This window comes from Carassius carassius, chromosome 1 (genome assembly GCF_963082965.1).
Source record: "Carassius carassius chromosome 1, fCarCar2.1, whole genome shotgun sequence".
Lineage (NCBI taxonomy): Eukaryota > Metazoa > Chordata > Actinopteri > Cypriniformes > Cyprinidae > Carassius > Carassius carassius.
This window is the reverse complement of record NC_081755.1, coordinates 22,297,300-22,325,257: the sequence shown is the minus strand read 5'-3', so window position 1 is coordinate 22,325,257 and position 27,958 is coordinate 22,297,300. Positions and strand designations below refer to the sequence as shown.

The 27,958-nt window shown below is 38.0% G+C and overlaps 1 protein-coding gene across 9 annotated transcripts; it reads left to right on the top strand.

The window, feature by feature from the left end:
• Positions 1-839: 839 nt before the first annotated feature.
• On the top strand, positions 840-27,958 carry LOC132141776 (MHC class II regulatory factor RFX1-like). Of its 9 annotated transcripts, XM_059551472.1 has the most exons (20): positions 840-999; positions 4,965-5,305; positions 7,207-7,316; positions 9,368-9,463; positions 9,734-9,890; positions 9,975-10,057; positions 10,810-10,907; positions 13,802-14,240; positions 17,212-17,411; positions 17,573-17,692; positions 17,774-17,907; positions 18,141-18,259; positions 18,364-18,473; positions 22,304-22,455; positions 22,686-22,783; positions 24,241-24,390; positions 25,586-25,794; positions 26,125-26,278; positions 26,462-26,507; positions 27,743-27,958. In XM_059551472.1, exons 2-20 carry the CDS (start codon positions 4,969-4,971, stop codon positions 27,901-27,903), a joined length of 2,973 nt encoding a protein of 990 aa, XP_059407455.1. In that variant the 5' UTR covers positions 840-999; positions 4,965-4,968; the 3' UTR covers positions 27,904-27,958. The 9 variants fall into 9 exon arrangements, with proteins under 9 accessions (XP_059407455.1, XP_059407450.1, XP_059407443.1 ...); XM_059551467.1 differs by having other exon boundaries at positions 9,734-10,057; positions 13,802-14,189; positions 17,230-17,411; XM_059551460.1 differs by having other exon boundaries at positions 9,734-10,057; positions 13,802-14,189.

Below are 27,958 nucleotides of genomic sequence, written 5' to 3'. Positions count from 1 at the left end.
GTGATGCCTGTGAGGTGTAGAGGTTAAGAGACAAAGAGATGTAGTGAGCATGGCATTTTCAAAGTGTGATAACACAGTCCATTGCACACGAGCGATCCTTGCATCCACATGGACAAAGGTCACCAATTTCCAAAATGACAACAGAATAATGAATTTTTAATGAATGTGAAGATAACAATGACAACATCGTGACATTTAGAGAGACATTATCCACAATATTTGATGCATGGTGGATGGTGACCATGCAAATATATGTATAATTTAATAGTATATATATATTTAATAGATGGCAATTTAATAGATTTATTAAGTTATTTTAAATATATGCAATTCATACAAAAAACAATATGAGAACAAAATTCTGTGATGATCGAATCATGAACCTGACTTCAATTTCGTAATTAAAATGAATTCAAATAATGATGAAGTGTAGGTGATTTTTATGATCAGATTTTTGAAGGCATATTTTTCAGGTCAAATGGAGTAGAAGTGTGTCTGGTTTTCAAAATACATTTTGTAATATATCAAATTTGCATACATTTATTACATATATTTCGCTTTATGTGGAGGAAGAGTGTGTTGGATCTTGTGCTAAAAGCTCTTATTCAACGAGGATTCAGATCAGCTTTCATTCTGACGTAAACCCTACGGACACGACTGATTTGAGATCAGCACACAAAAGCGTGAGGCACGGTTATGGTTATGATTGACACGCTTCAGACGAACCCGGTGACGTGTGTCGCATTGGCTGCCTGCTTCCACCAATAGGAAGACGCGGCGTTATACTTATTGTACCCAGGCCAATCAGAGCGAAGGAAGGGGGCGGGAATGCAGCGAGTGGGTAGCAACAGTTGCCCGGGTGAGGACGAAGCGCCATAGCCACGGTAGTCGTGGTGACAAGAACCCAGCAACGAGAATCAACAACAACAACAAACCGATTCACTGACAAAAAGCGTATTAAATCCAGAGTACCGCTGGAAGAGTCACTGGAAATAAGAGGTGATTCCGTTTTTTATATTTCATATGAGGTCTCACTGTGTGGAAAACGGAAACAGGTGCGAGGATGATGATGTTTTCAGCGTCTATCGATGTCCAATAATCATGATCGGTGAGCGGTCGTGTCCAGCGCTCGACAGACGCGTCTCTCTCAGGACAGACATTGTTATTATCATCAGCCTCCTCCAGAGCTGCTCGTTGTTATGATCATATACTAGTCAGGTTGTACAAAATGGCGGGTGTTGTTTGCAGTAATACGTGAGTCTCCATACACACACATCGCTGGATGTACCGCTCGGCTAGCGTTGCTATGGGGCTAGGTGTGATAAACACTGTTGGCATAGTTACACCGTCGACCACGGTGACGAACCTGCCGTTATTGCCGGATAAACCAGACGAGCCCCTGCTCTTCGGCTTTACTGACCACTCGATGTCTACTGGATATGAAAGCATCTGTAATATAATGCACCCAGATCGCATTCGAATCAGTCAGTGCAATGTAAATAAGATGCAAAGCAGGAGCTTTGACTGCGCAGGTCGAGATGTTTGCACGAGCACGAGCAGATTGTTTCGTGAGGTGTACACTTCATACTTTTAGGTTATGGAGATACTAACCAGTTCATATGGTTTACTTATTGACATTTCTACTGGTTGAAATATCCCTTATGGTTGCATATGCGTATGTTATAGAAGCCAATACCTGTTAATTTATGTAAATAATACGTTTCTAAGATATATATATATTAGGTTTTATTATCTATCTATCTATCTATCTATCTACGTTATCTATTTATACAAACACACACACACACACACACACACACACACATATTAGGTTATTATGTCTTTATTGTAATTATTATGATATTATATTATATTTGCATTCACGCAAAAAGATCCCCCTCACAATGTAAAGCGCGTTGAGGGCTTACAAATAAATATATATATATATATATATATATATATATATATATATATATATATATATATATATATATATATATATATATATAAATGAAATGAATTATTGTAATAGTTATGTAAGGGCGTTTTTTGTTTATACTAACCATGACAAAACAAGTGATAAAAATTCATAATGTAACGTTATAAGAAAACAAAAGCATCAAGGTGTATACAGGCTTGATATGATTTGATTATAGCATAATTTAATCATAAATTTGGCAGATTAGAGTAACAGCAATGAAGAAAATTAGTACTGACACATGGAATTTGACATTGATTTAGATTTTTTATTGACATTGATATTTGTGACCCTGGACCACAAAACCAGTCATAAGTAAAAACACATCTGTTCCATCTTTATTTGACCCTCTAACTCTAGCACTTTCTATTCTATTTAAATTCTGCTTTATGTATAGTGATATACAGTGCATGTGTACACACACACACACACACATATATATATATATATATGTGTGTGTGTAATAAATACTTTGATATGTGTACTGCATTAGGCTAAGTGAGACTTGTCATTTGCCATGACATTTTGTTGCTCTTTTGTTAAATTTGATTGCTTGTGTTGTCCTCATTTGTAAGTCGCTTTTGATGAAAGCGTCTGCTTAATGACTAAATGTAAATGTAAGTAGCTCAAGTGTATTTGTAGCAATAGCCAATAATACAATGTATGGGTCAAAATTATATCTAAGACACTATTTTTATAGAAATGCACCTTAACCTTTTGTGTGTGTGTGTGTGTGTGTGTGTGTCCAAGTCCCACTTTGTGTTCTTGGCAATAGTGTGTGCCCTCATTCATTTGCAAGCAGTGATCAGATTACTGGTAATAGGACACCAAACTCTCAGCCTTCCCTCCTCTTCTTTTTGCTGGCCCAACAATGGTTGTAGTCTTTAGGGCTTTCCTGGAACCATATGGTTGTGCCAAGGTGGTGATTAGTGATAATAATGAAAACTCAACTAACTTTCTTTGTGTTATTAGCTATGGAAAGCATCTTCATTATTATTGTTCATACTTAGACCTTTTACATCAGGGCATAACTCATCCTACACTATTGACAATGGTGATTCGCTACACCTAGCAAAAGATGAAATAAAGAATTGAGTGCACGGCTCTCTTAAATCCTTGATTCTGACTGGTCATTTGCATCATTAGAGGTATAATATTCCACAGTAATGAGTGCTGTCAATAATTTTTTATTTGGTGAAGATCTGTGTAATACTGTAATTGATTTGACTGTACGTATGGTTTGATTTGTTTGCTTGTCTTGATAATATACATTCAGTCAGGTGTTATCACAGAATAAACCCCTAAAAAAAGGAGATCTGGACCCTTATGCGAAAAATTATGTCTTGCTTATTTATTTACATTGACACCTATTGCCCTAGCAATACACCAGAATTCAGCATTTCCAATCATACAACTGTATCTACTGTGCTGGGAAAAAGTGTTGATTCCTGATTTCTTATTTCTTTGCATGTTTGTCACACTTTAATGCTTCAGATCATCAAACAAATTTAAATATTAGTCAAAGATAACACAAGTAAACACTGTGCAGTTTTTAAATAAAGGTTTTTATTATTAAGGGAAATAAAATCCAAAACTACATGGCCCTGTGTGAAGAAGTGTTTGCCTCCCTGTTCAATTTCTCTAGCCAGGCCCAGGCCTGATTACTGCCTCACCTGTCCGCAAACAAGTAATCTCTTAGATAGAACCTGCCTGACAAAGTGAAGTAGACCAAAAGATCCTCGAAAGTTAGACATCATGCCGTGATCCAAAGAAATGAGAAAGAAAGTAATTGAGATTTATCAGTCTGGAAAAGGTTATAAATCCATTTCTAAAGCTTTGGGAATCCAGCAAACCATAGTGAGAGCATGGAACAGTGGAGAACCTTCCCAGGAGTGGCTGGCCGACCAAAATTACCCCAAGAGCACAGCAACGACTCATCCAAGAGGTCACAAAAGACCCCATAACAACATCCAAAGAATTGCAGGCCTCGCTTGCCTCAGTTAAAGTCAGTGTTCATGACTCCACCATAAGAAAGAGACTGGGCAAAAATGGTCTGGATGGCAGAGTTCCAATACGAAGTCCGCTGCTGAGCAAAAAGAACATAAAGGCTCATCTCAGTTTTACCAGAAAACATCTTGATGATCCCCAAGACTCTTGGGGAAAATACTCTGAGACAAAAGTTGAACTTTTTGGAAGGTGTGTGTCCCATTACTTCTGGCGTAAAAGTAACACTGCATTTCAGAAAAAGAAAATCATACCAGCAGTAAAATATGGTGGTGGTAGTGTGATGGTCTGGGGTCAGGACCTGGAAGACTTGCTGTGATAAATGGAACCATGAATTCTGCTGTTTACCAAACAATCCTGAAGAAGAATGTCTGGCCGTCTGTTCGTGACCTCAAGCTGAAGCAAACTCTCCACCTCTGAATGGCTGAAGAAAAACGAAATGAAGACTTTGGAGAGGCCTAGTCAAAGTCCTGACCTGAATCCTATTGAGATGCTGTGGCATGACCTTAAAAAGGCGGCTCATGCTTGAAAACCCTCCAATGTGGCTGAATTACAACAATTCTACTTAGATGAGTGGACCAAAATTCCTCCACAGCGCTGTAACAGACTTATTGCAAGTTATCGCAAATGCTTGATTGCGGTTGTTGCTGATAAGGGTGGCTAAGCCAATTATTAGGTTTAGGAGGCAAACACTTTTTCACACAGGGCCATGTAGTTTTGGATTCTGTTTTCCCTTAATAATAAAAACCTTCATTTAAAAACTGCATGTTGTTCACTTGAGTTATCTTTTACTAATATTTAAATGTGTTTGATCTGAAACATTCAAGTGTGACAAACATGCCAAAAAAATAAGAAATCAGGAAGGGGGCCAACACTTTTTCACACCACTGTAAATGTGGTTTTCTATTTTCTTCTGTTTTGTTTTATTGTGTATATGTTATCAGGTGAATCTGTGATTTAATTTTTCTTTCATTGCCTTCAGTCCAATGGCAACTCCAGCGTATGTGAGGGAGTTACAGCAGACCTCCCAGCCTCAGGGAGGCGGTGTGACTCCCACATCAGGCCAAGCTGCCACCGTGACGGCAGCTCCCCAACAATACCTGGCTGAACTTCAGACTGCAGGGGCCACGGCATCAACGGACCCGCCCACAGGCCAGACCACACCCCCTCCCTCTCAAGCACAGAAGAGCCAGGCAATCGCCCTGGCACCGCCTGCACAAGCCCCGCCCACTCAGACTCAATATGTCACGGCTGAGATTCAGAGCTCACCTACACAGTCCAGCAGTCAGACTACACCACAGTACATCGTTGTCACAGTTACAGGTAAGAGTAAATGAACATCTTAACTCAACCTAAGAATAAATGACATGCTATAGTCTCTGCTCAGATAAAACTCCAGCTACCAATTCCAAGGTCATGAGTTTGATTCTCAGAAAGATGAGGATAAAACATCTGTCTAATATTAATACTAGGGGTGCTCCGATCAAGATTTGAGGCCGATCGTCGATCACAAAAAGCAGTATCTGCCGATCCGATCACTGATACCGATCTTTTTAAAGCCTTCTTTTATTATGGCGTCAAATCAATGGCAATAATAACCGAGCATACAACTGATGCTTGCGCGCATGGTAAATCACTTCTGCGAGAGGAAAACTAAATTGGACGTGAGGAAACGGGAGCCCGCGAGCTCATTTCAAACTCCAATCCTTGGTCTCCCTTGACCCTGATTTAAAGAAAATTCAAATTCATTTTTTTCTTTACTGTACTTGCCTTGACAGTATGCCAATTTTCTGGACTGCTTCTGAGAATAAATGGTATGATGTCGAGGCCCGGTTGTTATTTGCTGCATTCATGTACACGACCTGCAATTACTAAGGGAAAAAAAATAATGCAACCAAAATAAAATAAGTAAATACATTGGGATTGAATGTATTACAAGTTTCTTTTCAATAAACAGGAATCGATTTTCATAAACATCATAATGAATGGACTGATCTTGATAGTAGATGACTAGTAACACTGTAAATCAAATGCAAACCTGATTAAACTTGCATTTTATAGGAACACAGACTAAACTAACCTTCAAATACACTTCACTGTCATTCCTTTAGCTTTATATATATATATGTGTGTGTGTGTGTGTGTGTGTGTGTGTGTGTGTGTGTGTGTGTGCATCATTACAGTCTGTAAAAGGGTTCATATGGGTATCTCTTATCACAAGACTGCAATCACTAGCAATCAGAAGACTTCCAGTTAATCAAGTATCTAGAAAAGATCTATTCTATGAACAATGCATTAAATGACATTAAATAAAGACAAAAATAAATAAAACAATGAAATGATAACTCACATGTATCTGGTCCACTGATGAAGTCATGTGTCAAGTCAAGTGAATTATTAATCATCTTCTAACAGGCATCCAATACTGACTTCAGGAAAAGGGGAATAACCAATGACATTTGAGATAACAACTAAAACAGCAAGCCCCGTTCCACCACTGACGAAAATAAAATTGTTCGGGCAAGCAGAGGTGAGAAGATCGAGCGCGAGGATGTGTGAAATGACCATGCGCGCGCGAGGGCTTGAATTGCGTGCAGAGGACATGTCACACACGCGCGGGAGTTTGATTTTAAATCCAAACATTGTTACTTAAAAAGCTTTTTCAACATTGTGATTCTTTTTTTACACAGTACAGTAATACAATCTTTCATCAATTATTCAGTGCTTTTTTCTTTGCATTTACTTTTCAAGTTTTAAAGAACTTTAATTAAGAACTTCAAGAACTTTTAAAATTATTGCCTTCTTTATCTAAAATTACTCTTTTCCTTTGAACCTAGCCAAGAAACCATAGCCTATGTGTTGTACTTTAATTATATGCATTTATGGTGTAATTACTAAATTTTTGTGTCAGTGCATGTTCATATTTACCACAAACAATGCGCTGTTACTTTAATTAACTGCGTGCAGCACAGCAAAAAATAGACTCTGTGTGGAAACTATCTCTGTACTGCTGCAGATGCTCCACTCCTTAAAACACTGCCAGACTGCAACCGTGTGTGCAGTGTGAACGCTTCAATCCGTTAACATGAGCACTGCAAAAGGAGTGTGCCTGAGCATTGAAAAACTGTTTATTTAGCAATTATCGGCCGATTGTGATCGGTAGCCAATAAATCGGAGCACCCCTAATTAATTCACTTCTTTTTCTCCATTTTTCCTTCCAATAGAGGGTTCTCTTCACTCCAGTGACTCTGTGTCAGATTCTAGTCCCCCTGCTGCTGTAATCCAGACTGGAGTTCCTACACAGGTGGTGCAGCAGGTGCAGACCTCCCAACAGGTAACCCTAACCCTGTGTGTCCAAATACACAGTAAAGCCACCTGCACCACCACTCCCCTAAACAAGCACTACTTGGATTGCACTACAATAGCATCAAGGGTTAAATCAAGAAATAACTGAACATATACACTACTGTTATATTCAGCACGGATGCACTGAACTGATCAAAAGTGACTGCATAATTCAGCATTGCTATCACATGAATAGTTACTGTGTAAAATATATTCAAACAGAAAACAGTTCTTTCGAATTGTAATAATGTTTCAGGATATAACCTTGGTGAACCAAAGACAGGTCTTTCAAAAACATTTGAATTTTTGAACAGTAGTGTAGATACTGTAGATGAACAGACCGACACAAATCTTTGCAATTATATGGCTTCAAATTCAAGGTTATGATAACAAAATATGTCAATGAAGTATATATCTGTACACAAATAAAAAAAGCGATCAAGGTCACGTATTTAAGTATGTGAATGTTTAAAAAGTACTTAGTTAAAATGTTGAAATGAATGAATTATAATTCGGGTATTTTCGACATGTAATATCTAAAATTACAAAACTGTGAAAATACAGAAATTTTCTTTCATACTAAGTGCTTTTTAAAATAAAACTTCAATATGGTCTAATTAAATGAGATTTCATCCAATCAGAAGACGTGTTGTTGAAGCTTAGAAAATTGTGAGAGGGTTTTTAAACACCTGGGCCTCAGTCAGTCCACAGATGGAGGAAATTCAGCTCTGCTTGTTGTTTGAGTCTGAGTTTTGTAGAACAGCAGTTCTTAGAAAAAGGCTTGCCCTGCAGTCTTCAAACACGAGTTGTGACGAATGAGAGATTTTGCTGTTGTCTACCATCACGAATACCCTGAAGAGAGGTAACCACAGAGTGAACCGCTTCTCTCAAAAAACAAAAATGTGTTAAAGACAAATTGGTGGTTTAACAGTTCTGCTGGAATGTCCAAACGATTCTGGTAAATGCACACCGAGCTAAATAACCTTTTCTACAGGATAACAACTGTACATCATCCACAGTTGAGCAACTGTATGTCCAGGTGAACAAATGCAGACCATCACGCAAATCCATATAATGTGCATTTTTGTCTTAGATTTAACAATAAGATTAATATTAAGATTTAAATGAATGTTCCTGTTTAATCATCACTAAAGCTTCCATTTATAAATGCATTACTGTAATAATTGCTTTAATAAACTGTAAGTCATACACTACTGTTGAAAAGTTTGGGGTTTTTGTATGGTTTTTTTTTAGGAAAAGGAAATACATTTTAGTATGGATGCATTAAATTTGTTAAAGGTAACCATAAAGGGCATTTATAATATTATTTAAAAAAATTATTTCAAATAAATGCTGTTCTTTTGAACTTTCTATTCATCAAAGAATCTTGAGGAAATCGTATTACATTTTCCATTATATATATTAAATGGATTTTTTATTTTTTTTATTACAATTTTTACAGTATTTTTGGTCAAATAAATGTGGTCTTGGTGAGCATAAGAGACTTAAAAACATAAAGTCTTCTCGACTTAATGGTAGTATTATTATACCTAAAACATACTTAAAGGATCATTTAGTCTTATTGTGTTTTGGCTAGGAAGTTTAGATTCACCAATATCATAATAGAAATACTCTATTTACAGTAAGCTGCAGTTTATTTCTCCATAAGGGGAAGGTTCTGAAAACAGGAGGGTTACTGAGGTAAACCGAGGCTATTCAGGTTAACGTGATCATCTCTGCCCCAAATACATTTTATTAGGCCACTGATATGATTTATCTTATTTTAAACACAAGTGCATTTCTTCAGGGGTAAAGCTTTTTAATGAGAAAAATAAAATAATAAATACTAAGTTGAGTGTCTGAGAAGATTCTTTCTGTAACTTCTTTCATTCTGTGAAAGTACACACACACATACAAAGTGTCAGAGCTGTACACCATGGCCCAGTTTACGGAGAAATTAGATTGCCGTTTGCAATTCTCACTGTAGTTTTTTTTTTAGCAAGCTAATGTTTTTCATTCTTCCCTGTAATCTATTAACAGAGGTCAGTAGTTCAAGCCACATCTCAGACAATGAAAACCGAGCCTGGCACCCAGCTGAATGTCACCAGCCTACAATCAGTGCACCTGACACAGGAGGTGAGCGCTCGCACTCATATAAATGTGTGTTATTATGTCAGTAAAGACTGGCTTTGCAGTCAAATTGATGCCAATGATGTTGTCCAAGTTCTCTCTCTTTAAAATGCATTTTATGTGACTCACATTAAATTGTTTGAATGTTCACAGTCAAATCATCTTGAATGTATTGCATTAAAGGAATTTCTCATCTAGTAAAAGTGGCTTAACTATTCCTTTAATGCAAAGTCCACTAAGCTTGCAGTCATCTAACCCTCTGACGGTTGCTTTCAGAACCCCTTTCACAGACAAAGAGGAAGTGATGCACAGAGAGAGAGTGAAGTGAAGAGACAGATAGAAAACTGGTTGGAGTGTAGGCCAGCGGTAGTACTACTAGAGAAAAGCACTAACCTGTTTGGAGACAGTTTATCCTATGCATCTGTCAGTGGAGGTTTGCTGGATTGCTCATCCTGTTTCCCCTCGTCTCTACCTGTCACCTATTCACCCGTCACCTTCTCTCTACCCGTCATGTCAGTGGGCTGGGAGACAGACAGGGTCTCCTACACCTCTGCTCCTGTGCCAGATGTGCACCTCTTTGAGATGTCCTCAGCCCATAGCGTAGGTGACTTTAGTTAAAACACAGTGTTGTAGGTATGTCAGCCAGTGAGAGTAATTTGATTTTGTTAGATCATTTAGTACAGTGATTTCCAAGCCAGGGTATAAATCTAAATTTAAAAAATAAGTGATGCACAGAATATTGTTCAAAAGTTTGGGGATGGTAAGATTTTTTAAAATGTTTTTGAAAGAAGTATCTTTATGCTAATCAAGGCTGCATTTATTTGGTTAAAAATACAGTAAAAACAGTAATGTGAAATATTATAATAAAAACTGTATTCTATTTACATATATACAGCCGCCATTATTATTACTATAGGCTTTATTGTCACATGATCTTTTAAAAATAATTCTTATATGGTAATTTGCATTTCTTATTGTCGTCAATGTTGAAACATCAATGTCGATGTGGAAACAGTGATACATTTAGTTTCTTATCGGCTTTGTGAGTCAATTTTTTCACCCACAGTATTGATTGTTTTTATTTAAAAAGTGAATTGTTGATAGTTTCCATTATGTTAATAATGAAAAATGCTATCCAGTGTAATATGAGTTTAATGTTGAGGACAAGCACTTGATCCTTACTGCTGAGGTTGTTTTTTGGAGTGTACATAAGACTAAAAGGTTGGGAAACACTAAATTAGTGCACTGAATGTGGCTGCAGGCATGTTTTGATTGCAGAATTAAGTTTATTGCAGAACTGTGATCGCCAATTTTGCCTTCTTAATTTGTGTCTTGGTGACTGTGCGCCGCAGGTACAGCAGCAGCTCCAACAGGTGCCAGTACAGCATGTGTATACTAACCAGGTGCAGTATGTGGAAGGAGGAGATGCTAACTACACCACCAGCACCATGTGAGTGTTTACAGGAACCGACATTCAGCCCCAGCCCTGTGCACATGTGCAGGATCAGCTACAGGACTTCCTGAATTAACAGCTAGCTCATGGTTAGCCACTGTTAACCATGGGTTAGACAAAACTTCACACTTGTATTTTAAAAAAAGATTAGCACTGCTTGTAAAATATGAATATCAATTGTGGTGTTAAAAGCTATACAGCATGAAACAAAGTTGTGCTTGTTTAAAAACAGACAGCCAACTAGTGCTGTGAAATGTTAAATCATGATTAATCGCTTCCAAAATAAAAGTTTTGTACTTAATAAATATACACAGTACACATGCATATATTATGTAAACAAAACTTATTTTGGATGCAATTAATCACGATTATATGTTTGACAGCACTACAGACAACCATAAACTGTCATTGAATTAAAGAAATAAGCCTCAAGAACACTCCACATTGTGGCTAACAACGCCCCTTTAGCTGTTATAAATTCACTGTAAACCACGGCTTCACAGGGCTTATTGCTTTTATAAAATGGTTATTCCATATGCATAAATATTCACTGAGCAGCAAATCAGCATATTAAAATTATTTCTGAAGGATAATGTGACACTGAAGACTGGAGTGAATGAATGAAATTGTGATGAAAATGTAGCTTTGCATCACGGGGATACATTGCAACTGAAGGCCAGTTTTAGTAAACAGGGCAAATTAGCCCGAGAGCGCAATTCCAAAACCTCACCGATGGGAGGGGAAATTTCTGCTGGTGATTTACAGACAACATGCAAATTAAACACAGATGCAACATCTCATTTACATACCGACTAATGCAATATACCATGTGCAGTGCAAATTAGCGAATAAAGAAGCCACATTACTGTCAGGGATCTGCAAGAAATGGGACCCAAATGCAGAATGAGCAGTCAAGGGTATTTTATTAACAAAACATAGACTGGAACAGCTGGGGGAATTTGCAGTGAAACGGATCAAACAGATGGGCAGGGCAGACAATACGGGCAGGAGGGATGACCACAGAGAGAGTCCAAGATGACCACGGGCTTGAGCACAGGAGGCAGCTCCAGAGGAAGGGCCAGGCAGACACAGGAAACCCGTAGCTTCAAGTGAAACTCAAATGTCACCAGTCTAGTCGCCAGGTAGAGACTCACGAGACTTGACACGTGAGAGAGGTGAGCTGCTTCCAGGCAGTGGGGTTCAGTGGCCAGGAAATCTGAGTGGGGGCAAGACAGGAGAATACACCAAACAAGACTAGACTCAAAACGACACACAGACAATAGAAAACAAAGAGTGAACAAAAGGCAAAATAACCAAAACCATCCTAAGAAATCAACCAGTTTAAAACAAAAAGCCAGGATTCAAAAAGGAACTGCACTCTCAAACGGAGTAAATGAAACCCTAAATCAAAAAGAGTAAAACAAAAACTAGATTAGGATGTGCACAAATCAAAAAACAAGAACTAGATAAAACTAAAAGGCCAAAAAGGAACCGAGGATATAGACTAACTAGACAAGAGATCAAAAACAACTTGAGCAAGATCAAAAGGATAAATTCTGGCCCAAGAAGCAGGTAAACACCAAAAACGAACCAGCAGAGACACAAGGAAAGAGAACCCGATATATAGAGCAGTACACATGAGGATCAGGTGAAAACGATCAAGCAGACAAGGGCTAAACAAGGGGGCATGACCAGGGGTAACAAGGGGGTGGGACAAGGGGAGCACGTGGCAGACACGAACAAAGACAGAACCATGTGCTTAGACACAAAACAAACAAAGAAACATGGAACAGAGACAAGATGGACAGGAATGTCAGGGCAGGATCCTGACAATTACGTTTAAAAGAACCAGAGGCCAAAAAATGAAGGTTTGCAAGAAATTTTGATAGACCTGGTATTGCGTGACTAGTTCGGGGTTCCAAGTCGTCTTTTATTTCCTGAAGCAAATTAAAAATAGCATGGCTTGGAAAATGATATGTTTGGACAATGTGTTCTTCTTGCTTTCTAAATAAATGAATACATGTGGAAAAAATCATCTCCCTTCCACCACACGCTCTCTGTTCTCCGCGGTGCCTCCTCCTAGAAACGATAATTGAAGCCTTTTCAAGCACAAAATAGTTTAAGACATGCTTTATTTGGCCGTTAAATAATGGCGCAAATACCATTAATTTGATCTGACAATTGTAAACGTTAATAAAACACATTGCATGATTCATTTGAATACTCTCCACCCATACGTTTTTCGTCTGAAAGAAACTCCTAGAAATGAATATTCAATAAGTTCAGGCACAAAAATAACTGTCCATGCCTTTTCAGCGCTAATTCTTCACTGACATCCTGGCAGTACTTCCAAATCCTGACAGTACTATTTTAACTCCAAAAGATGGTTTGCGCTGACGAAAGCTGTTAGTTTAACTGCCACTCTTATATATTTTGAACAGTTATTATAAATTATAATAATGTTTTAAAATATTGTAACTGTATCATTTTTTTTTATCAAATACATAAAGCCTGAAAGACTTCTTTCAAAAAACATTAAAAAAAATATTTTTTTCAAATTGTTTTTTGTCTCTGTAATATTCTTCAGAAATCCAGACAATATAAAATATTAGGTTATTTATTATTAATGTAAAAAATATTTAGATATGAAGTATTGAAATAGTACTTATTAAAAAAGGTTCTTGTGCTTAAATATGTTAATATTCATTTTAACACAGCATTTGAAAAGTTTTAAATCTCAGAACTACTAATTACTAACCCAAGGATACATTTCAAAAGATTTAAATATGCAACAAGACTGTTTGGAATTTTATGTCTGAGAAGCCCAAGGTAGTAAAAGTTGTTCAAATGGAATACTATTCTGAATCCTAACCCTCTTCATTTTCTCCCAGTCGTTCCAGCAGTTTCCCGTACACAGAGACCCCTCTGTACACCCAGACCACTGCTGGACAGTACTATGAGACCACCCCTGCCTCTGGTTCTGAGGCCACGTCCCCCGGCACCCCTCTCACTGTCTCTGTGACCACAGGATCCCCCGGGGTGTCCATGTTTGTGGCGGGGACGGGGCAGATCGTGGCCAATCCCACGACAGCGGCAGTCACAGCTGTAGTGGCAGCCACTAGGACAGCGTCGAACGGTTCTGGAGATTCTGGAGGCGAGGCTAACGGTAGCAGCGGGAGCTATGTGATTCAGGGCGGCTACATGCTGGCTGGCAGCGGGACCGGCAGCAGTGGAAACGGTCACGGTTATCCGCACCCCACTCGTGCCTCTCCAGCCACCGTGAGTATAAACGAAGGCGAGGACAATAGCGTGCCGTCGGCAGACAAAAAGGTATGACGACAGCAGGGGCGGGGCTTAATCGTCGCTCATCGCCACTCACAGATCCCCTCCTCTTCCCGCCATCCAAATGATTTTATACGCATGGTGATCTCATTGCTCTGTTCCACATGCCAGAGAGCACAGTGATACTTCCAAGTCCAAATTTATTTCATTTTCAGTTTTATTCTATGAAGAAAAAGTCATCAGATTGACTTGTCAGAACAGCATGCTATTTCAATGATGACGCATGTCCAGTTGACATGTAGCTTGTCAGTGGTGCTTGCTAAGGCTTTCACTGTGCTTGCGTATTTATTGTTAAAAACATTACAATTCAGTCATAACCATATTCATATCGTCCATGAGCAGCTTTCCAGTTTTGCTGCACATTCTTTTACAAAATTCCTTTAGCATTTTATTGATTTATCGATTCATTGCATACTTGTCTTGTATGCCACGGCACTCAGAAACAGTTGTCGAGAGGCATACAGAGCTGTGCAAAAGTGTTTGCCCCATCTGGTTTTCTGTATTTTTGCATGTTTAGACACCGAATGTCATCAGATTTACAACCAAAACATGGGGATGCATACCATTCTGTAAAATGTGTGTATGTCATGTTGTTTCTTTAAGTACTAGAAATTAATTAGTTATTAAGTTAATAGAAACAAATACTTTTATTCAGCAAGGATGCATTAAATTAATCAAAAGTAACAGTAAAAACATTTGTAGTGTTACAAAAGATTTCCGTTTTAAATAAAACTCTTTTCTATTAATTGAAGAATCCTGAAAAGTAAATAGATATACCGGTATATCTATAGATAGAGATATTTTAAATTGTAATATTACAATATTAAAATTTGTACTGTATTTGCAATCAAATAAATGTAGCCTTACTGACTTCTTTCAAAAACATGAAAAAATCTGGCCCCAAAACTGTTGACTGATGGTATGTGATTTTTTCACCAAAAAAAAAAAAAGAACACTTTGTTGTCATGTCTACCGAACAGTTCTGTTTTGATTCATCTGTCGGCGCACTACTTCAAACTTGATTTATTGCACAACTGAAACCTTGAACTCCAAAGAAATGAAAGACCAGAAACTTTGTTCCTCTTTTACCACCAGACTATGTTAACACAATCATATATGCTATAAACATAATATAAAATGTGCACAAACTCATTGAAAAAAATCAGACAAAAACCTGTTCACAGCACTGTATGCTTTCATGAAGCTGTCAGAACAACAATATTCATATGTAAAGACATTGCTAAATAATGCTATTTGTTGCACATTCGAGGAAATTGTATTCATTTAAAGTCCCCATGAATTAAAAAACAAACATTTCAAACTCACATTTCGTGTTTGAAACATCTGCTTCTTATCATCCAATCAACTCGTGACAATAAAATCAAGCCTCGTTCAACATTGTTTTCCACTTTGAGTACCGTATTTTCCGGACTATAAGTCGCACTTTTTTTCATAGTTTGGCTGGTCCTGCGACTTATAGTCAGGTGCGACTTATTTATCAAAATTAATTTGACATGAACCAAGAGAAATGAACCAAGATAAAAACATTACCGTCTGCAGCCGCGAGAGGGCGCTCTATACTTCTCAGTAGAGCTTAAGATCTTTGCCCAAACCCGACGGGACGCGATGGGACCCAACGGGTTAGGGCTTAATTTATATCATCTTATGCAGGCTCGGGCCGGGCTCGGGCTTGCGCTCCGGTTTGCGAGGTAAACGAGCGGTCATGTGATGTCTTTCGATTAGCGCGAGAAAGATGCGAAAATGGATGCAGAGTAAGTGTAACGGAGGCTTGCCTCTGGCGATTATGTTTTGGTTGCACCAGCAACTAAAGCAAAGTCTGAGGTGTGGAAAAGTTTTGACCATGTTTATAACTAGAATAATGAGTGAATAATGACGCACCATCAGTGAGCGCAGGAACGCGCTGAAGCCATCTACAGTGGATTCAATCATTTTCAAAAACATGTAGGCTTAGCCTAATCGCTGTGAGTAATAAAGTTTTTTTAAATGAAAACTAAATATTCATTGAGTCTTAAATGCATAATGTGGACAGAGTATATACGTACGCTAATGTTGGCATTATTATTTTATTAAATGACAGCTGCTAGTGGCTAGGCAAATCCGGCGGAGCCTTTATCTTAATTTCATTATTGCCAAATACCCATCTTAATTAAAAATTTATCTTAATTTAATTTCAAAAAGACTTGTTTTTATTGGTGCGTTGGTCTATTTATAGGTTAAATGAGCCTATGTCTAGAGTGCTGAGATGTTACGATGTCACAGAGGACTTATTTTATTTCTTTATTCCAACTTCCAAGTGGTGTAGTTAATAAATTATGTTAAAACATGAATAAATGACTCATTCTTGACAAAAGAGCTGTGTGCGTGCATACATTTGAATAATGTCGGGCTGTAAACGGGTTCGGGCTTTTAAAAACCTGTCAATCAAAATGTACTTGTCGGGCTCGGGCCAAAACCTGTCGGGCTCGGGTCCTGTCGGGCCTAACTTTTAAGGGCCAATTACAGCTCTACTTCTCAGTGCTCCTGTAGTCTACCACTGAAACATAGAGTGCCCTCTCGCGGCTGTAGGCGGTAATGTTTTCTCTTGGTTCTTGATTCTAAATAAATGCGACTTATAGTCCAGTCGACTTATATATGTTTTTTCCCTCATCATGACGTATTTTTAGACTGATGCGACTTATACTCAGGTGCGACTTATAGTCCGAAAAATACGGTATTTTGTTTCACTTTAAAATGAACTAAAATGTGGTTTGTGAATGTAGTTTACTGTTGACTTTAAATGAATTACACTATGCATGAGTGTGTGATTACAGTCCGCATGGAAAAGGATATGCACGGGTTTGCAGTTGGTTGTTTGTGCGTTGTCTGTTCTAGGACATCTTTTAGCCTGGGCTCTCTGTCTGAGTGTGTGTGTGGCTGTGTGTGTGTCTTATCCCGGCAGCTGTCCTCTGGCCCTCAGGTGCAGTGGTTGTTGGATAATTATGAGACAGCGGAAGGGGTTAGTTTGCCCCGGTCTACTCTCTACTGCCACTACCTACTGCACTGTCAGGAGCAAAAGCTGGAACCTGTCAACGCGGCATCCTTCGGAAAACTCATCCGCTCGGTGTTCATGGGGTTGAGGACCAGACGCCTGGGCACACGGTGAGAGAAAGAGAGACATAAAAAAAATCTACAGACTCCAAACTCTTGAATGGAGATGTGTTTGAGAGTCATGCATATAGACGTATGTGCGGTTAGAAGCCTCCATGATCCTCTGGTCCAGGTCATGCAGGTGCACTGAAGCTTTGGTGTGTTTGTTCCAGAGGGAATTCCAAATATCACTACTATGGACTGCGGATCAAAGCGAGCTCATCTCTGCTCCGTCTGATGGAGGACCAACAACACCTGGCCATGAGGCAGCAGCCCTTCTCCCAGAAACAAAGGTGGACACGTGCTCTCTTTCATATCTTGCTTTCAGTCTCGCTGGTTCCTGTGTTTCTCAGTCTGGTTCTGTCTCCCTGAAGGCTGAAGCCGGTACAGAAGGTGGAGGGAATCACTAACGGAATGTCGTCAGGATCTGGACAGCAACAGCAGCAACAGCAGAGCTCAGGTCTGTCGGACATCAGCACCCAGGTTCAGCAGTACCAGCAGTTTCTAGGTAAGTGATATCAGTGTGAACTTTTAATGTCAGAAGAGTAAACTGATATGCATGCAAAAGCGGTGCTGATCCCACTTCTAAGTTACAAATGTGAAACGTACCTTTACCCCGGGGTTTAGAGCAGAGTTTCGAAATACCCATAACTCAGGGTTAAACGTGTGAAAAGCCCTCACATGGATTTTTACAACAAATCATTGTCAAATTATATTGTTTCTGTTATCACTGATGTTTAGATGCATCCCGAGCTCTCCCGGAATTCCCTGATGTTGACCTGCAGGGTAGAGCTTTACCCGAAGGCATTGAGCTGGAACATGTTAAAAGCTTTCAATTGCTCTACAGAGAACACTGCGAAGTGAGTCTTCTCTGTTCTTCTCTGTTTGCAACCAGAGATTGACTGTCGACATCACAATGAATATCTGTGATCTTGATTTTTACTGATGTTGTGTTTTTCTTCAGGCCATTTTGGATGTGATGGTCAACCTTCAGTTCCCTTTGGTGGAGACTCTTTGGAAAACATTTTGGAGGTTCAGTGAAAGTCAGACAGGAGACTCAGCAACCCTAGCTGTGTAAGTTTGCTTCTCAGTGCAACAAAATCCAACACTACATGTCAAGGTTTTCACAGTTTCCTGTTCTCACAGTTTCCTGCTTTCAGGACGATTTTATCAAGATGGTTCTTGGGTGGTTCTACTGAGCAAGGGTGGCACCGGAAGTGCCTGTAATACCAAGTTTTAGACATTGTTCAAATAAGTACAAGATAGAAAAAGAAGGAATAAATACAGATAATTTTTTTTTTAATGATAAAGCCAAGTAGTTTCGAAAGAGCTGAGTTTTCAGCTGTCGCTTGAAAATTGTCAGGGATTTAGCATTCCGGATAGAGGTGGGAAGATCATTCCACCAGCCAGGAAAGTGATTTTGAGCCTCTCTGTGATGGTACCACAAGGCCTCACTCACTAGCGGATCACAGACTTCTGGAGGGGATGTAGATTCGTAATAGTGAGTGGAAGTAGGCGGGTGCTGAGCCTGTGGCTGTTCTATATGCAAGCATCAATGTCTTGAACCTGATGCGAACCGCAACCGTTAGCCAGTGCAAAGAGATAAAGAGAGGTGCAACATGGGCTCTTTTGGGTTCGTTGAAGACCAGTCGTGCCGCTAAATTCTGAATCATAAATTCTGAATCAATTCCTAGAAATGACAAGGGCCTGGACAAGAAGTTGTGCAGCATGCTCCGTTAGAAAGGGCCTGATTTTTCTGATGTTGTGCAATGCAAACTTGCAAGATCTAGCAGTCTTTGCAATATGGTCTTTGAAGGTCAGCTGGTCATCAAAGGTTACACCAAGATTTCTGATTGAAGTTGATGTGGAATTGTAGAAGAGCATAGATAGATGGAGAAATCATACTATAAAGTTGGAGTGGCAGGGAAGAAGCTCAGTCTTTGCCAGTTTGAGCTGTAGGTGATATTCTTTCATCCATGCCGAGATGTCTGCCAGACAGCCTGAGATCCGTGCAGCTATCATTGGATAATCTGGTTTAAATCAGAGATAGAGCTGTGTGTCATCAGCATAACAATGTTAGAGAATCCATGTGCCTGTATGATGGGACCCAGTGATGTCGTGTATATGGAAAAGAGCAGGGGTCCAAGAACTGATCCCTGAGGAACCCCAGAGACAAGTTGATACCTCCCCTCCTCAAGCCACCCGAAAGACCTATCAGTAAAATAGTATTTAAACCAGTGAAGTGGGATCACATCCCTGTGAGGGCAGACAGGAGGATCTGATGATTGACAGTGTCAAAAGCAGCAGATAGATCCAGCAGAATACAAACTGATGATTTGTAATCAGCTTTTCCAATCTGCAAGGCTTCTGTGACTGACAGTAGTGCAGTCTCCGTTGAATGGCCTTTTCTGAATCCTGACTGGTTAGCATCCAGTTTGTTATGCAAAAGAAACAATGATATCTGGTTGAAAACAACTCTTTAGTGGGTTTTCACTATGAATGGAAGGAGAGAGACAGGTCTGTTGCTATCTGTAAGAGATGTTTAATGTAGGTTTTTTGAGCAGTGGGGTTACCCGAGCCTGCTTGAATGCAGTGGGGAAAGTGCCTGTGAGGAGAGATGTGTTAATAATGTGTGTGAGTGCTGGTAAGAGTGTAGGAGAGATTGCTTGGAGGAGGTGTGAGGGGATTGGGTCTAGAGGGCATGTTGTAGGATGGCTGGAGAGAAGAAGTTTTAATATTTCTGCCTCAGTGAGGGGACAGAAGGAGAAGATGGGAGTTTTAGCAGTGGGTGTGGTTGGTTTTAAGTCCTGTGTGTGTGGGGCTGAGAACTGACTACTTATCATTCTGGTTTTGTCTGTGAAGAATGTGTTTCGAAGAGATTACGTGTGTCTGGAGGACTGTTGATCTTGTTGTGGAAGTATGAAGATTTTGCAGTATGTACTTCAGCAGAGAAAGATGAAAGCAAAGACTGATACATCCTCAGGTCTGACAGATCCTTTGATTTGCACCATTTTCTCTCTGCTGCCCTGAGTTTGGTCCGGTGCTCATGAAGAACATTGGATAACCAGGGCTTAGAAGGGACAGCCCGTGCTGGCCTGGGGGAGAGAGGACAAATATCATCTAGAGAAGAGGTTAAAGTAGAGCATAAAGTGTCAGTTGCTGCATTCACATCCAGAGATGAGAAATGGGTAGGTGAGGGAAGAGAGGAGGATACTAAGGAGGAAAGATGAGAGGGGGAAAGAGAGCGAATGTTTTGTCTAAAAGTCAACTGTATGAGGGGCGGGGGCACACAGGTAGCAAAATGTAGTTTAAATGTAATGAAGAAATGGTCAGAGATATGTAGGGGTTTTACCAGAATAATGTCTGCCATACAATTGCATGTTAAGTTGGTTGCCTCTAGCCTGATTTGTGCGTGCTTGTATTGGTAAGTCATTTGAGATCAAATGAAGCAAGGAGTGAATGGAAGTCTGTAGCATAAGGCTTATCCAGATGAATGTCGCCAAAGACTAAAAGTGGAAAAAAAACAAATCCCCAGTAAGTGCAATCAAAAATGCAAACGGCAACGAATATACAAAGTAGAAATAGGCAGAAAATGAAGTATTCCTTCCTAGCAGCAAGTGATAATTCGAACAGCAGATCTATAAACGAGTATTACGCAAAACACTCACGTGCAGCCCCTCCGTTGATTTTATATAAAAAAAAATTATAATATTAAAAAAAAAACACACATACATATATATATATATATATATATATATATATATATACACACACACACACAGGACAGACCAAAAGTTTGGACACACCTTCTCACTCGAAGAGTTTTCTTTATTTTCATGACTATGAAAATTGTAGATTCACACTGAAGGCATCAAAACTATGAATTAACACATGTGGAATTATATACATAACAAAAAAGTGTGAAACAACTGAAAATATATCATATTCTAGGTTCTTCAAAGTAGCCACCTTTTGCTTTGATTACTGCTTTGCACACTCTTGGCATTCTCTTGATGAGCTTCAAGAGGTAGTGAAATGGTCTTGAACAGTCTTGAAGGAGTTCCCCGAGAGATGCTTAGCACTTGTTGGCCCTTTTGCCTTCATGTGAAATGAGCCGAAACTTTTGGTCTGTACTGTATATATATATATATAGATAATTTAATTTTTTTCTTTTTTCTTTTTTTTTTGTGCAGAAATACTGCAATACTGTATTTACTGTATTTAACATTTTCTGCTAAATTTAGGCAAAAAAAAATTCTGGTAAATATTCCTTTAAAAATAACGTTTTAATAATAATTGATTAGTAGGCTAGTAGTACTATGATTACATTAAAGAATAGTTCCGTATTTATTTATTTTTTTCACATTAAACTGAACTTCAATTTTGACAGGTTGCTGTGAAGACCTTTAGGTTTCTGTTTGTACATGATATGATGATAGTTTTTCATAAAATAAATGGTAAAATGCTCATGAATTGAGATTGTAGAAATGATGTTCATGTGTTTATGTACTCATATATTTTTAGTTTAACATATAATGCAATGCAACATTCCTCAAAAGCCTGATGTATTTGGTACTAACACCATTTTTCTAGAAAGTCGCTTCAGTCCAGTAAGTGTTCGTCTTGCAATATAACTAACAATATATAAGTTATTCTTATGTTTACTTTAAAAAAAAAAAGATTTTACAGCAAAAAGACCTATGTACCATGCCCTGAAGGTGGATGTTTTTAGAATGAGACTAATAAAGTATCAGTCAGACAACAGATTGTAGCTGGTTTTTAATCAGTTGTATACAATCGTGTTTAAATTTTAGATCAGATTTTATAATCAGATATGCTACAGTAGGTTTAAGGTTAATGAATAATAAGACAAACTTTATCTGTTTTTTTTATTTAATTTTTAGGCATGACGAGTCTGAGAAGAGGCTGCCCAAGTCATGTTTGGTGGTGCTCTGTAAATATGATCCAGTGCTTCGCTGGAGTCGTGACTGTGATAACACACTGTACCAGGGCCTGGTGGAGATGCTCATCCCAGACGTTCTGAGACCTATTCCCAGTGAGTTCCAGCATGTTCTCTCAATACAGATTTACTTTTTACTATGCAGCAGTATGTGCCAGAGCTGGTGGTGATCCATCAGGTGAGTCACATTCTGCCAGGAGTGGCCTATTTTTACTCGCATTGGCATTCGCTAGTTTGGATGTGGGTCGACATTCAGGCTGCTGGGGCACCAATTACTGCCACACAACATCATTTATTTTTCTGAAGTATCTTCATTCTTTTTCCAGGTGCCTTAACGCAAGCCATCCGAAACTTTGCGAAAAGTCTTGAGAGCTGGCTGACTAATGCCATGATGAACATTCCTGAAGAGATGGTTCGCGTGAAGGTCAGTGATCGCAACAAAGTACTAATATTTAGTAACGAATAGCTCACCCAAAAATAAAAGTTTGCTGAAAATGTACAATGAAAATGTTGCCATCACAGGAATAAATGACATTTTAAAAATAACAAAATTATTCATAACAAAGAAATCTTACTTCCCCAAACTTTTGAACTGTAGTGTACGCTTTATTTGCTTTCATTACATTTTATCAGCGACCTTTCACTCTGGTATTTCCTACATTAGTCAGCCACTACAGTCAATACCACAAAACTCCTGTTTTATGAATGACTAATGAAAGTTAGTGCTGACAGGAAGATAAAATGGTGTGCTTGTGACGCATAGTCAGAAATGCAGTACTAAACTAAGACGGTTTGAAAGTGTTTGAAGACTTAAAACCTTTTTGTTTGGGAAAATGCAATGGTCACATCATCTGCATTAAGACATTTCCTTTTTACTCTTTTAAATAATCTTTAATAGCTAAACAAAATCCCTAGATACTACAATACATGAAACATTAGATAATTACATTCTAGAATATCAAAGAGGTCATGACATGGATTGGGGATTTTTTTTAAAATAATTTTTACATGTTCCTTAAGGTTTACTTATAATAATAATAATAATATAATTTTTTTTCACAAAAAACTAATTAATCTGTGGAAAAATTATTATTTTCAACTCTCATTTTGACCCAGGAAACAGTATCAAAGTCCCCTTGATATTGCATGTGTGTTTTCAAAATAAAACTATCATTTCCAGACAAAGCATTATGAAATAACTGAAATAACTGTTTGTGATGCAGCTGCAGTCAAATCTAGTACTTCACGCTTCATCTTTTAAGTATTTCTTTGTGAACTCTTCGTGACACTGTGCCTCATTTACAAAACAAAATGTTCCGATCAGTCCTATGACATGATCTGGTGTGCCACTAAAAATAACTGTCCACTTGTTCCTTATGCTGGATGATATCTGTAAAAAGATGCGAATGAGCTTTTTAAACCAAACGGGTCAAAGCGAAAGTTCTTTCAATCCATTTGTCCTACTGACGACAAAGCAAACTCACATCTGTATACTGTAGTACTGTAGTACAATTACAGTGATTGTAATTTCTATTTGCTTTTGACGCGACGCAACACTTTCGCATTCGCATTCAACGTAATCAAGTGTCTGCCGTTAAGCGACTGAACGGCAGTGGGCGGGGCCTATGGTGTCTTGCTCTAGAGGCAGTGTTTATACAAACGACCGTGCGCTGGTGACATCATCTTGCCCCTCAGATCCAAAATGAGCCGTTTTTTTAACTTGATTAAATACATGCTTTGTTTATAATGAGGAGGATGTTTGAAGCTGTGAAACTTGCTGGATGTATTAATGGTACAAAGACTGAAAGAAGTGAAATATATGGCAAAAATGGATTTTTCTTTCTTATTGCCTCCTTTCTCTGTGAATTGGTCTTTGTTTAGGTGACGTCCGCAAGTGCGTTTGCTCAGACCCTGCGCAGGTACACCTCTCTAAACCACCTGGCCCAAGCAGCTCGTGCCGTTCTGCAAAACACGGCACAGATCAACCAGATGCTCAGCGACCTCAACAGAGTGGATTTTGCCAATGTGCAGGTGTGTGTGACTGGACAACTCCCTCACGTTTCCAGGCAGAGTTGAGGCTGTATTTATGATAGACTGTATTTATGAGGGCTGACCTAGAGCTATAATCAGTCACCATCTGACATGAACTCACTTTTTGACATACAGTTGTGTGTTTGTGGTCTGTCTAGCTGTCAGTGAAACGGAAACACAAGTGCGTGTTTAGCATAACATGCAGTTTCCATAAGTCATTTAAAAAGGGGTTATGTTGTCATTAGTCATTTAGGCGATGATTTTATCCAAAGTGACTTACGGTACATGTATTAAAGGGACAGTCGCCCCTTTTTCTTCTGAACAACACAAAAGAAGATATTTTGAAGAATATTGGTAACCAAACCATTTCTCTTCCCATTGATTTCCATTGTTTGTTCAAAAAACACAATGAAAGTCAATGGGAACTGAAATTGTTTGGGTGCCCGTGGTCTTCAAAATATATTTTTTCAGGTTCCATAGAAAAAAGTAAGTTGTACAGGTTTGGAACAACATAAGGGGTGATTTTTTTCTGTTTTATTATACAAGTTACCAATCCTGGGTGAGGTGTCTTTGTGGGATTCAAAACATTTTGGGTTACAATTTGGTCATAGCTTTAACCGCTACGCCATACCAAAAAAGGGAAATACTAGCCTTTCCAGAAATTTTGAGAGGAATATCAATGTTAGTGGCCTTTGCTAAATAGAATTGAGCTATATCTACAGACCAGAATATCATAAAGATATGGGATAAAGTAAAAGTTAATTGTTAACCAGCATGTTATCTTCCAGTGATTTTGACCGAGAGATTTTCATTTTAATGTTATTGCACTGGTCTAAAACTTACTGACTTTGCTCACACAGGGAACATCTTCCTTCAAAAGTTTTATAATTTTTGTATTTGTCAGAATTTTTTCCCCCAACACTTGTGCCTGGCCTACAAAAAATGTTCATAAATTTCTCATTATGCTAAATTAATATCTGAGAAATTATCAGTTTTTTTGAGTGATCATTGCCACAATTATCTACAAATAATCTTTCTTTCACTCCTTAACTGAGGCCTCTGACCAAATCATGCAGCACAAGCAATTTTGTAAAAGGTAAACAGAATTAGGTAAAGGCTTCTCAGCTCAGCACACGGGTTCATGGATATTTGGTTTAGTCTGTGTTTGTGAATCCCCATGCGCGTTCTCTTGTAGGAGCAGGCGTCCTGGGTGTGCCGGTGTGAGGACCGGGTGGTCCAGCGGCTGGAGCAGGACTTCAAACTGACCCTCCAACAGCAGAACTCTCTGGAGCAGTGGGCAGCCTGGCTGGACGGTGTGGTCTCGCAGGTCTTAAAGCCGTACCAGTCTAGCTCGGCCTTTCCAAAAGCAGCTAAACTCTTCCTGCTGAAATGGAGTTTTTACAGGTGAGCCTCCAAAGGTTGTACCAATATTAGGTTTGTGGACATCACAGGGAATTTGGCGGGAAGGACAAGACGATTATGTGACGAATCAGTTCAGTTCTCAATCCTAGATCTACTATCCACAGTTGATACATAGCACAATATTGAGTTTTTAGTTAATTACGTTAGAGTCAAAAATGTGTAACAGTCTTCAGATTGCTTGTTTGGTTTTAGAAGAGAGTTGACTGTTGGAGCCAGTAACTGTAATGTCAAATATGTTTCTCACTTTTACTCATCAAACTGCTTTCTTCTGGTTTCCACACTTCCTGTATCTTTTCTTTGTTCTCTCTTTAGCTCTATGGTGATCCGAGACCTGACTCTCCGCAGTGCCGCAAGCTTTGGCTCATTTCACCTAATCCGCCTGCTTTATGATGAGTACATGTACTATCTGATAGAGCACAGAGTTGCCCAGGCCAAGGGTGAGACTCCCATTGCTGTCATGGGAGAGGTACAAACACACTCAGAAACAGAAATCTTTACCTGATCTTAGATGCACTTCTCATTTCAGTGTGTAAGACAAAACAAAAGTGCGTCACTTCTCTCATAACAGGATATTAAACTGAGGAACTGTGAAAGACAGATTGTGACTGTAGTGTTTTATATTTCATAATTCTCTCTTTTGCTTCTTAAGTTTGCAAGTCTTGGTCGAAGTTTGAACCCACTTGATCCCGATAAAGGTTAGTAGTTTTACACCCAAACGCCAAATACACAATAATCAAGTAACAGATTTGTAATGGTTTCTTCTTCATTTACTAAATTGAGGTTTTAGTGAAAAAAACCCCCCAACAAATAGTTAATTTCCCAAAGCATGCAAACAACCACATAAGACTGCACTAGAAACTCAGAACACCACATAGGAACCAACAAAGCAAACAGCCAATTGAAAATATAAAAAAAAGAAAATATAAAAATGCAATTAAATTCATAAGAATAATCTTTATTATACGTATAATATATGTGATTATAATTTTAATGCAATTTTAAAATTAAAATTATCAGATGGATTTTATATTTATATATATATATATATATATATATATATATATATATATATACAAATTTTTTTGCCACATTGAATTTTTCATATTAAAACTATATTTTAAAATGAAGTAATGATAATTATCATTTATTTTTATTGTAATTGTGAAATAATAACAAAATACCAGATGGATTATCAACATTTTGAAAGAAGACTAAATATATATATATATATATATATATATAAATTATTATTTACAGTAACTTTTAATTAATGTACGTTGAATGGAGTCAGTTAATGTATTTCAATGCAATTTTATAAATATTTTGAACAAATATTACAAATAAAAATGTATTGATTTGGTAAAATGTATATGTATGTAATATAAAGTAATTATTATTTTCACTAAATTTCAATTTTGTAATTTTAAAATATTTAAAAAGTCTCAGATGGATTAGACATTTTCTGAATGAAATAATAATTCTTATTAATATTAATGATCAATCATTTTTATTTGTAATTTTAAAATACCAGATTATCATTATTTTGAAAGAAGATTCAAAAATATTAATTTAAAATATTACAAATATTAATATAAAAATACATTTAATTTATAATAATATCTTAAAATTGTATATGTACAAAAATAATGTGGTTTTTAATTACAGTAATTTATCATTTAAATTACATTTGAATGTTATACAAAATATTAAATATATTATTCATATTTTGAAAAAAAAATATTACCAACATTGATTTGGTAATAATAAAAATGTATATGTATTTAAAATAAAGTAATTATTATTTTCACGAATGTATAATGTAATTTTAAAGTTTATTGTCATTTTAAAATAATAAAACAATATCAGATGGATTTTAAATGTTTTTCAGTACTGAATAAAATAGATATATCTCCGTGTCTTTGTGTCTCAGAAGAGGAAGAAGAGGAGGAAGAAGACAGTGACGATGAGTGTCAGGAGTTGTCTCTGCAGTCTGATGGGGGCGCTATCGGGGACGAATCTCTGGAACCTCCCGCTAAGCTGGCTCGAACCGACCAGAGGGTGTTGTTCACCACAGGAAGCATGGATAACTAAGAACTTGAATACACACGTGCACCTACAAGCACACACACCACATAACACTCACCCA